At 35.5% G+C, this 12,889-nt stretch overlaps 1 protein-coding gene across 1 annotated transcript in view; it reads right to left on the bottom strand.

Annotated features, from left to right (window-relative positions):
• Window positions 1-6,093: 6,093 nt before the first annotated feature.
• The window catches only part of LOC140142565 (uncharacterized), a 35,508-nt gene continuing 28,712 nt past the window's right edge, over window positions 6,094-12,889 (bottom strand). The window contains 1 exon segment of the mRNA XM_072164559.1: window positions 6,094-8,005. Coding sequence (XP_072020660.1) covers window positions 7,949-8,005 — 57 coding nt within the window. The 3' untranslated portion in view covers window positions 6,094-7,948.

Here is a 12,889-nt window from a genome sequence, read left to right as displayed (position 1 = left end):
TGTGCTTCTTCTGACCATACTTTATTTTCAAAAATGTACCTTAGAATTTTAAAGTAGCATTGCAATTTAAATCCAGCTTTATAGGGCACATGACAGTGATCTTATCTCTGAAAATGGTGTATATTGTATTTTGCATCTGAACTGTGCTTCACAAGCATTAAACCCAGACACAGTGCATGTTAATACAACCTGTCAGCATGCACAAACACAGAAAATTTTGTCTTGAGCTTTAGCTGCATATAATTATTTTCAACAAAAAAATATGGCACGTTCACTAGAATATTGTATAAGATTATCATCCTGCATCATTTTTATATGATTTTCAAGATGGGTCTGTTGAAAATGTGAAGAAAGCAAAAAAGGAGGGTTGCTTTAAAATGTGTCAAGAGAGTTTGGATATAAATGAAGAAACAAAATAGCAGTGTGAAGAGGAAAGCATTTTCTATTAAATACCCCCATTCAAATAAATGATGCTTAATAATAGCCTTATACATATTCAATGCATGATACGTACGGAATCCATATACGCTAGCACCAATTGAAAGCAAGTCAATATCGTGACTTGTAGTGAAGTCAATACTATCATGACTCACTACTAAAATATGATTCATTACATAATTAGGCATGACAACGTAGAAAGAAAAGGCACTTAATGAAGATTTTTTATAAACACACTTGCACACATTTAACACACATTTTGAAATATATAGACTAGAAAAAGATGCTGTTCTGCATCCATCATGGTTAAGATGGAGTTTGCAAAGCACAAGCACAGACTAAATATTGTTGAATAATTTGCAGAATACAGAAAAAGACCTTTGGTCTTAATTATTTGTCATTACAAAATTTGAAAAATAGCGTCTAATATTTTATTCCTACTTCTATTCATAAACTTGACTTGTTATGTAAAGAAATAACATGTTTATAAATTATTTATTATATAAATAAATCCAGGTAAAGTAAATTCACTATTATTAAAGCCACAATATACAATTTCTGTCAAATTTTATTTATTTTTTGGTTGTTGTTTTTTTTTCCCAAAAATTATGAAATAATATTACTGACATCTGTCAGGAAGGTTTTCTGGTAATTTTAGACTAAAATAACGAAAGAAATTCCCTTACTATTTTGTCACTTAACTATGGAGTTCTATGTTGGATTTAATGCCTATGAAAGCAATTAATTCAAAATTGCTCTGTTGTCCAATAAACAGGACAGATGTGGCTTATTCCAATACATGTAAGTGTTAGATGGGACATGTGCACACATTCAACAGGCAAAATAAAAAATAAAAATCAGGTTTGAAAAGACAAATTACCAAATGTATTAACAAGAATTGTATGTTATGGCTTTAACAGGTAACTGTTCATTTACCATTATAGTGCTTAGTAGCAATGGGCATTAAACACTTTCAACATTGTGACATTCAATGGAAATGAGTTGCATGTTGCCATTTTTACTTTGCCACATCACTATAAAAAAGCTTCATTTTGATCTAAACCCCATTTAAATCAGACATATGGTTACAAAGTTATGAGCAATTCTTCAATTGCAAACACTATAAGTAAAACGTAAGACTTTATCACCTGTATAGTCACCTATACGGGGAACTAATATCCACAATGTATGACTCATTATGTCCCTTGAGAATTATCATACTATTATCATCTATTTACTGAATACACTCACCTGTTCCACTTGTGCGAGAGGGATGTTAGGCTTTACCCTATTGAAATTGTGTGTGTTGATGACTAAGCACTCCTCTTACTTAAGTGGAACTGGTGGGTGTATACAATAAATAGATAGCAGTTCTATGATCAAAATCTAAATTCAGCAAGATCATGATGTACACCCAAAATAAAACTAAAAAATGAGTAATAGTAAATTTCATAATGTAAGTCTAAACTCACATCGAGCTATTTGAGCCTGCTGTACGTGTGTTGTCAAACAATTCCAATGGCAGACCCAAAGACAATATGGGCTATTTCAGTTGAATCCACACACTCCCTATGGAAGACATGACCTTTAATCTCGCACACAGGTGGATGTATATTTCAAATAGAGTCACCCATTTGGGTAACCCAATATGAAATTCACTACATGTGTGGAAGATTAAGGTCAGGTCTTCCATAAGGATTGTATATTTCAACTGGAACAGCCCTCAAACTCATGTGACCTATCATAATGGCACATGTTTAAACATGTATTTTGTGAACACAAAATCAAAGACTTATTCTTATTTGTATTTATTAATTTTGACAATTGTCTCGCAAGACTATAAAATCAAGTAGCAATATTGAACCATATTTAGGCAGTAAGAGAAAAAATAATACTGATTTGGTTTTATGTGATGGAAATATTTCTGGACCATATAAGCCTGAAAATGAAATAAATTTGATGGGCCATGCGTAAGACTGAAAAAAAACAAGCTTGTTTCCTGCAGAGTATACACATTTTGTTTTTGGGATTAATATTTACTGCATTTCACTATTTTATTTGAAAAATCCAGAAAAAATGATATTTTTATAAAGCAAAAAAAAAAAAAAAAGACAAAATGGCAACATATTTCAAAATATGTTTTCCCTTACATATATTGTTTACAAGCAATAAATTCAGATGAAGATAATTTTCTTAAAACTTTCACATCTGACTTACTCTGCACTGATTTGACAATAAATATTTATGATTTGAGATATATGTACCATAAATCATGACTTCCAAAAAATATTAAAAAATAGAATTACCGATACAGGGCTCTTATATAAAGTAGCCCCACAGCAAATGTTTGTAAAAACAAATGTCCGATACAGGGTTCTTCATTAAAGTAGCCCCACAGCAAATGTTTGTAAAAGCAAAACTTTTTTTTTTTTTTTTTGCCTAATCTGTAGACACTGAACCGTAGGCCCGCCCAGCTTATTTGTGTCCATGATTATGACAGGCCCATTCTTGCTAGTCACTCTATAATTGAGCCCAGATTAGGCATCTAATTGAATATGCAATATTTTGCTTACCATAATTAAAACACAAATTATCTTACTAAAATATTAGTTGGTGGATAATATATACTATATGGACGAAACAGTTAAAACATTTTGATAAATATAATTCTTCTATCAAATAAGGGGTAAATGATAAATATTGAAACATTTGAATACATATATATTGCACACTACCCTTGGTAAACAAATTATTTTTGAAAAACTTTACTATTACAGAACATTTACTAATTTTAGGGGCATCTAGTTGTAGTATTGCTTAATTTTATTTCCATAGGCTTCCATGTTAAAAAGTTTTCTACAAATCATCATTATTAATTATGTAACTGACTTGATTTAAATTACCTCAAAGTGTTTTGTTTTTTTAGTTTATTTCAATTTTACCCTCATGAACTTCTGCTATAAAACAAAGGATAACATATTACACTTGTTGTGAGTAGTATTTATCAGTATTTATCAATTCATTTACCTCAATTCTTCAGCAAGTTTATGTTGGTTTTGGTACATAAATTTATACCAAAATCAAACACTCACTGACTGATTAAAGCAATATTGTAATATTTCCTGAGGACGCCACTTTTTTTCTTCAAAATTCTTATTTTACATGATTGTAATGTGCTTTAATGAACTAATATGCCCTAAACAAAGGCCTTAGGTGCTGTATTTGTGAAAAAATCAAACATTTTGAATAAAATCACAAAACACAAGATTGAATCTAAATATACATCAAACTTGTATATATAGCCGAAATGAATCTATGGGACTAACACATTGAGCCCATCGACCTCTTAATAATCAATGGACTGATACAGACATGGACGATATAGCTGCAATAAAATTGCAGTTTTCTTTGTTTTATCTCATTTGTTCAGCTGAAAATTAAAAGGACACATTATATCCAAGAGTGAAAACTAAGAGTGGGGCAAAAAATATATTTTTCTTATGCAAATGTTACAACATTGCTTTAAATTAGGAAAGTGACTTGAATGCTTAACTTATAGCAGGGTGTAAGATAATGCGAGACACAAATAATTGCTTTAATTAAAACATCAAAGCACCGTCTGTTTTTTACGCCCTCCCCTAAATAATGTTTTAAAAACAGAGAAAACATTGCAGACATCAATTTATCGCCCATTTCCGATTAAACACCTCTATTGAAAATAATTCTTATTGCACAGCAAAACTTTCTTATATTATATTACATCAACTGAAATGACTAACTAATTACTGATTTCTATATAATATCATAATACTGTATTCATCAATTCAATACTGCATCCTTTTGTTTTGACCTTCGTAAATTTCATAAAAATAATATCATACTGGAAGAACAAATAATTTCTGGCCAAAATGAGCTATTCCAGAAATCCATACACATCCACTATATGGAAGACATTACCTTTATCTCCTACACAGGGGGTGGAGATTTCAAATAGAGTCACCAATTCCGGTAACCTCATTTGAAATTCATATTCCATGTACGGGAGATTAAGGTCATGATATGGAAGACATGCATGGCCTTAATCTCATACACAGGGGGTATAGATTTCAAACTCAGTCACCAATTCAGGTAACCTCATTTGAAATTTACACTCCATGTGTGGGACTAGATTATATACGGTCATGTCTTCCATAGGGGTTATGTATTTCAACTGGAATAGTTCAATTCTGAATCTCTCATTCTCTCTCTCTCTTTCACTTGCTCCCTCTCCTACACTATCTGTCCCAAATCTTCAGTCTAATTTAATGAAGAATTTTGTTTTTGATGCAACAAACACCAAATTTGTCCTGCTGCACTGTGATTTCTTAAATAAATTAATGCCAGGAGGTGATATTTTTCAATATAAAGGGGCATTAATTAGAGACAAATTTTTAATAAAAATGTCTCAAATCTGAGTGAAAATCTCAAAATGCCACTCACTTCAGGATTCAAATCCCAGATAGCGGTGCTCACAACAAACAGCGTGCTATCTGTAAATACTACACACAAACATCTGTACCTGTACCTGTGTTTTTTATACAATAATGGGACTTACTTTTTCCAATGAACTGGATGGAAGTTACAGTTTACAATGCAGTTCTGTCCATGCGATTTTGGACAAGCAGCAAATTGTGAACTTAGTCTGACTAATTTTTCAATGATGCAGTGATGGAAATGCAGAAATTTCCGTGCCATACCATGTGACTAAGTTAGTCACATGGTATGGCACGGAAATTTCTGCATTTCCATCACTGCATCATTGAAAAATTATGGGGCATTAATTAGGATGGGGACAATTAGAAACAATATAGTCGATTACTTCAGGGCTGCTATTTTGCCACAGCATTTTGTTGCAACGGTAGAATGCATGCAAAAACATTGTTGTAATCAAAACCGGAAATAGAAAAACTAGTTCGCTCCTGACGTCTTTGTCAATTAAATTTTGTGTGGTCCATGATTGGTTATCATCATAACTAGGGTAGGTAAATCCCTAATTACACTATTCTAACTAATCACAGGCAAAACGATTTGTTTTTATTTCAGTCTTTTTTGTTATAGGAGTTGCCCTCTTTTCTTTGATCTAAATTATTATCTCCATTTATTCTGTTTTTTACACAGCTTAAATCCTACTGCCGATTCCATAAACACACAGCACTAAACTCTTTCGATTGAAAAAATATTATCCTGTTTTGCCAAATGAAACAGAGCTAAATCCTAATCCTTAAGTTGTAACTGGCAATTTAAGTCTAATATTAATATTTAGTCAGTTCTTGGAAATACAGGTATAAAATGTGCATTTTTAGGGCGATTTTTGTATGCTGTGACAATCAAGCTCAAATATTTTATAAATTATATGCATTCTTATTTTTGGAAAACACTAAATCTTATTCATAACCAATTATCAAAAGTGACGTAAAATATTAAAGTTATGAGCTAACTCTTAGCTTCAAGATTTGAATGCTTAGACATGTGTCAATGTCCTTCATAAATGAACAAAAAATATTTAACTTTGAATTTTATTGCCAGTTACTACTCACTAAAGGGTTAGGATTTAGCTATGTTTCATTTGGCAAAACAAGATAATATTTTTTTATTTCCAAAAAATTAGTGCTGTATTTCTCTGGAATCGGGAGTAGCTTCAACACAGGAAACTCCTATCAGGGCCCATACCCGTTTTTGAACGGAATGACTGGTTAAATAGTAATAAAAAGCCCACACTTATACATTATATATACCGTGTTAGACATAATTAAGCAAGCATCAGCTTGATGGAGATCACATTTACATTTAGGTGTGGGTAGACAAGCGATTCTAAATATACAGTTTCGTTGTATTTCCTTTTTATGCAAGTATTTCACTTAAATCTACAGACATCTTCCCATAAAAACAAGGCTACGTCAATGTTACGAAAATTACACAGATTGCAATGCATGATATGTATTAATAAGAACATAAAGCACTGATTTGGTCCACGCAGTAGGGTGCAGTACCCTGATAAACAGAAATACATTTGCTGGGATGTGGAAAAATAAAACTTTGCACATCCTGATATACAAAAGCTAGTATAGAAATACGGTTTCTAATGATAAAATTTCTAATAATAAAATTTGGCCCACATTTCACATAGTGAGGAGGAGGTTGTTCAAATTATCAAATATCATCACACTAGTTATGCTCACATTGAATTCAACATGATACAAGTTTATACATGATATATAAGTTGTATCAGTAAGTTCTATACAAAATTAAAAAATTCTTAAATTTATTGGTAGCCTTCAGCAGTCAAGCTCAATCGATAATGAGTTTGACTATGGTGTGAGAGGTTGCGGGTTCGAACCCTGGCTAATTGTCTCCTTGTAACCCGTACGAAACTCAGGGAGCTGATCCTGGTTGCGATGGTTATTTGTGGAATGACTAGGGTGTGCACTCATGAAGCAGCAAAGTCCCTGTATTGTTGTTAAATGGTTTATGGAATGATGTGGGGCCATAGTTATCAGCGATAACCTGTAAAGTGTGCTGAGGCTTGTGGATCAACGTCTAGGCATTGTGCCTGTGCGTAGCGCACTATAAATCACTGCGCTTTTTCTTTATTATTATTTTGTTCTACACACCTGGAGCTATACAAAATGTCACACATTGTTACGTTTGGTCACAATGACTCATTATGCAAGCAATATACAATTTTGAAAGTTGCACCTTGGTCCTTTCAACTCACACAAAGCATGCAGAAACACACTGCATCTTTTCTTACATAATAATGAGCCAATGTGACTGAATGCAACAACATGTGACATTGGAAACTAGACCAGTTGTGTCACACAAAATGTGCTACCAATAACTTTAATAATTTTTTATTTTTTGTATTAAAAAATGATTTGTTGTAAAGTCGGGGGGGGGTTGTGAACCTTTAGTAAGGATCCCAACTTAATTGTTTGTTTTTCGTTTTTGACAGTGTTTTTCTGAATGGGCTATGGAAGACATTACAAGCAGGTCGCAGGGGTTATATATTTAATGGAGTCATTGATTCAGGTAACCCCATTTGAAATTCAGACTACCTGTGTAGGAGATTAAGGTCATGTCTTCCATAGGGTGTAGAGATTTCAACAAGAATACCCTAATACAACAGTTTCAGATTATATATAGCTTGTACATAATTGGGTGTGAACTTAACTGGACAATTTGAAGGAGGTATACATTTACCGTTTCCTCCCTTAATCACAGTATATCCAAATATTGCACTTTTTTATTGCTAGCTATAGCCGAATTGCAAATTATGCATATCTTGAAAGTTGAACAATTTTGTGCATGCAAAATGCTTGCTATATGGAGTAGTTATGTTAGACATCAACAATCACACAGAATTCCACCAAAGTTCACACAAAGCACTTCTTGGATTAAGATTTAAACTCTTGATTACTAGTGTACCTTGATTTTTCATACTTTCCTTTTTATATGCTGGCTATATCTTCAATTAACTTGGCAACAACGATTTGGGAAAGAGGCCCATGGAAACATAGTCATCGAGCACCTGTGGAGAGAAGGAAAAATAAAATATCTAAGATTTAGAATCTGAGTGAGTAGCCAGAACTCCATAAAACATAAAGGATCCAATTCAAGTCATAACCCCATTAAACATCCAAGATAAAGGATCCAAGTCAGTGGGCCATAACCCCATCAAACATCTAAGATAAAGGATCCAAGTCAGTGGGCCATAACCCCATCAAACATCTAAGATAACGGATCAGAGTCAGTAGGGCATAACCCCATCAAACATCTAAGATAAAGGATCAGAGTCAGTGGGCCATAACCCCATCAAAGATCTACGATAAAGGATCCGAGTCAGTGGGCCATAACCCCATCAAAGATCTACGATAAAGGATCCGAGTCAGTGGGCCATAACCCCATAAAACATCTAAGATAAAGGATCCAAGTCAGTGGGCCATAACCCCATCAAACATCTAAGATAAAGGATCCGAGTCAGTGGGCCATAACCCCATCAAACGTCTAAGATAAAGGATCCAAGTCAGTGGGCCATAACCCCATCAAACATCTAAGATAAAGGATCCGAGTCAGTAGGGCATAACCCCATCAAACATCTAAGACAAAGGATCCCAAGTCAGTGGGCTATCAAACATCTAAGATAAAGGATCCAAGTCAGTGGGCCATAACCACATAAAACATCTAAGATAAAGGATCCAAGTCAGTGGGCCATAACCACATAAAACATCTAAGATAAAGGATCCAAGTCAGTGGGCCATAACCCCATCAAACATCTAAGATAAAGGATTCAAGTCAGTGGGCCATAACCCCATCAAACATCTAAGATAAAGGATCCAAGTCAGTGGGCCATAACCCCATCAAACATCTAAGACAAAGGATCCAAGTCAGTGGGCTATCAAACATCTAAGATAAAGGATCCAAGTCAGTGGGCCATAACCACATAAAACATCTAAGATAAAGGATCCGAGTCAGTGGGCCATAACCCCATCAAACATCTAAGATAAAGGATCCAAGTCAGTGGGCCATAACCCCATCAAACATCTAAGATAAAGGATCCAAGTCAGTGGGCCATAACCCCATCAAACATCTAAGATAAAGGATCCAAGTCAGTGGGCCATAACCCCATCAAACATCTAAGATAAAGGATCCAAGTCAGTGGGCCATAACCCCATCAAACATCTAAGATAAAGGATCCAAGTCAGTGGGCCATAACCCCATCAAACATCTAAGATAAAGGATCATATACTTCATATGCGCTAGGGTGCATCTCGTGCCCTTCATGTCACACAAATTTCTTGTCCCTAGTCTCAAAACATGCCATTGGTCAATACATTACCCCATACCAAATCTAAAATTATTCAGAAGTCGTTTAGGGGGCCTCATTGACGTTCAAAGTGTTGGTCAATGGCCATACCATATGCATAAGGCAGCTATTTTGTTATGCATAGTGGTTAACATTAAAAATTACTGCTGCCTTTTTGTTCATGTAGTAATAATGGACTAATCAAATTAAGATGTTAAAAAAGTCTAAGCCTCAAAATTAAACATAAGGTAGCTATATAAAGGGCTGCCCTGTGCTGTCTTTACTGTGTGTTTGTGAAATTACTTAAATATTCATAACTTTCCTGTTTACGTGCGAACTTTGACCTGTTAGGCTACTACAGACAAGTGATGACACACCTGTATCTAGACCTTGCTCAATTTGATGAGACAGACAACACACACAGGGCTGAGGTCCTTCCAATCTTGAGATTGGATATCTCCAACTGGCACTCTCAGGAAATCAGAGCTGGGTTTCACTCCACACTCAACACCATCATACCATTGAGGGCATCAATGTTATCGAGTGATGATTTGCTATGATTCAGAGTGTCCACTCTTCAACATTCTGAGGGGGGGGGGGGGAAGTCAGGAACACATTGTTGATCTCTGGAATATGAAGTGTGATCCAAGGATCATGCGCAGCTAGATCAGATAGGTGCTCCTTCCATTTTGGTTCAATGGGTGGTTGATTTTCTTACAAATAGAAAACAAAGAGTCAAGTACAAAGATACATATTCAGACTGGGTCTTGCTTAATGGTGGTGTCCCTCAAGGCACCGTCATTGGCCCTCTCTCCTTCCTCGGCATAATCAATGACGCCTTGGATGTTCCAAACCACAAAGTGTGGAAGTATGTTGATGATCTTACCATTGGTGAGAACAGGGCCTATGCTGAAGCCAGCACCGTGCAAGACAGTCTGGATTCTCTGTGTACTTGGGCTGATGAAAACAAATTGAGGCTGAACCCAGCTAAGTGTCAGGCTATGCAAGTGTATTTTGGCAGGAGGGAAGTTCTCGAGGTTGACCTGCATATTTCAAATCACCAACTTCGCATGTGCACAAAAGCAAACCGCAAAATGCTTATGATGCGCAAATTGAAAGAAGCAGGGTTCAGCCCCAGTGAGCTACTCACAGTATATAAGGGATTTTGAGATTGGATATCTCCAACTGGCACTCTCAGGAAATCAGAGCTGGGTTTCACTCCACACTCAACACCATCATACCATTGAGGGCATCAATGTTATCGAGTGATGATTTGCTATGATTCAGAGTGTCCACTCTTCAACATTCTGAGGGGGGGGGGAAGTCAGGAACACATTGTTGATCTCTGGAATATGAAGTGTGATCCAAGGATCATGCGCAGCTAGATCAGATAGGTGCTCCTTCCATTTTGGTTCAATGGGTGGTTGATTTTCTTACAAATAGAAAACAAAGAGTCAAGTACAAAGATACATATTCAGACTGGGTCTTGCTTAATGGTGGTGTCCCTCAAGGCACCGTCATTGGCCCTCTCTCCTTCCTCGGCACGATCAATGACGCCTTGGACGTTCCAAACCACAAAGTGTGGAAGTATGTTGATGATCTTACCATTGGTGAGAACAGGGCCTATGCTGAAGCCAGCACCGTGCAAGACAGTCTGGATTCTCTGTGTACTTGGGCTGATGAAAACAAATTGAGGCTGAACCCAGCTAAGTGTCAGGCTATGCAAGTGTATTTTGGCAGGAGGGAAGTTCTCGAGGTTGACCTGCATATTTCAAATCACCAACTTCGCATGTGCACAAAAGCAAACCGCAAAATGCTTATGATGCGCAAATTGAAAGAAGCAGGATTCAGCCCCAGTGAGCTACTCACAGTATATAAGGGATACATGAGACCAGTATTGGAATATGCTGCCCCTCTTTGGCATGCTGGCCTTACTCAAAGTCAAGTGAACCAGATGTAGAACATCCAGAAGTGTGTTTGTAAGCACATCCAAGGCAGGAAGTACATGTCTTACTCCAAATCTCTAGCAGATCTTGAGCTGGATCCACTCCACAGCCAGAGGGAAATAATATGCAGAGATTTTGCCACCTGGTTTCTGCCAGCTGAGTATAGTTCTGTCATGACCCTTAGAAATATGAGAAAATTCAAGAACTTCAAGTGCAAAACAAAAAGGTTCCAGGATAGCCCCATGCCATACATGGCTGACCTTTTAAACAAATAAATTGGTGTTTTTGAGTGCAATTGTATTTTTTCAATTCATTTTGCTGCCAGCTTTTCGAATATTATCTTGTGTTAATTTGGTTGTCCCCCCCCCCCCTGTTATCAGTTATTTCAAACTTTTTTAGCAGCTGGTCTGCTCAGTACAATTTTTTCTGTGATAGCTATTTCATTTTCAAATATTTAAATCCAATCTTCTTGTAAGCAGCTGGTCTGCTCATTATGTATTCCCCCATGTCTGTTCTGTGTAATCCCCCATGGTCGAATTTTTGTTAGGTATTATTAATTATTTCTAATGTGCAATATTTGATGTTTTATGATATTTAAATGTTTCTCATGTGCAATTATTCTCTATGTAATTTGATGTTTTTACAATTTCTAAATGTGTCTTTAAAATGTTATTTGATGTTTTTATACTATTTAAATCAAATTGTAAAATTCAAGTAATTCAGCCACTTGGCTGCAATGTATTTTTAATAAATATACTATACTATCATCAAATTGAACAAGATGTGCAAGTGTGAGATCACTCTATAGTATAGTAACAGCCTAACAGGTCAAAGTTGGCATGAAAATAGGAAAGTTATGTATATTTAAGCAAATTCGCAATTACACAGTAAAGACAGCAAAGGGCAGCCATTTATGTTTACAAAACTTGGCCTTTTGTAGATAGCTCACTTATGTTTTATTTTTTTGATTTACTATTTCAACATCTTGATTCATTAATAGTACAAACTACATGAACAAAATGCATAAGGCAGCAGTCATTTCTAATGTTAACCATGCATAACAAAATAGCTGCCTTATGCATATGGTATGGCCATTAACCAACAATTTCAATGTCACAGAGGCCCCACTAAACGACTTCAGAATCATTTTAAATTTGGTATGGAGTAATATTTTGACCAATGGCATGTTTTGATACTAGGGACAAGAAATTTGTGTGACATGAGGGGCACGAGATGCACAAAAATAATATGCGCAAACGAGTGGCTTATCCTATATTATATTGTTACTCAAGAATCCTTGATACAACATGAATGATTCAAGTCAGTGGGCCATAACCCCTAAAACATCTAAGACATATGATTCAAGTCAGTATGCTGTAACCCCATAAAACATTTCTGATAAAGGATCCAAATCAGTGAGCCATAACCTCATAAACATCTCTGATAAAGGATTCAAGTCAGTGGACCATAGCCTCATGAAACATAACATTTATTTGTAAAAGTCTCCCCAAATATACTGTAAAACACTTTAATTTCGCGGGTACTTTATTTCGCAAATTTGCGATGATCGACATTTTCGCGAGTATTTAATTTCACGAATTAAAAACATTGTTATAAGCTTACAGTTACACTAAAAAGTCTGCATGAACCTTCATATATTTCT

Source organism: Amphiura filiformis, chromosome 20 (genome assembly GCF_039555335.1).
Source record: "Amphiura filiformis chromosome 20, Afil_fr2py, whole genome shotgun sequence".
NCBI classification, from domain to species: Eukaryota; Metazoa; Echinodermata; class Ophiuroidea; order Amphilepidida; family Amphiuridae; genus Amphiura; species Amphiura filiformis.
The sequence above is the reverse complement of the archived record's forward strand: the minus strand, read 5'-3'. Positions and strand labels throughout refer to the sequence as shown.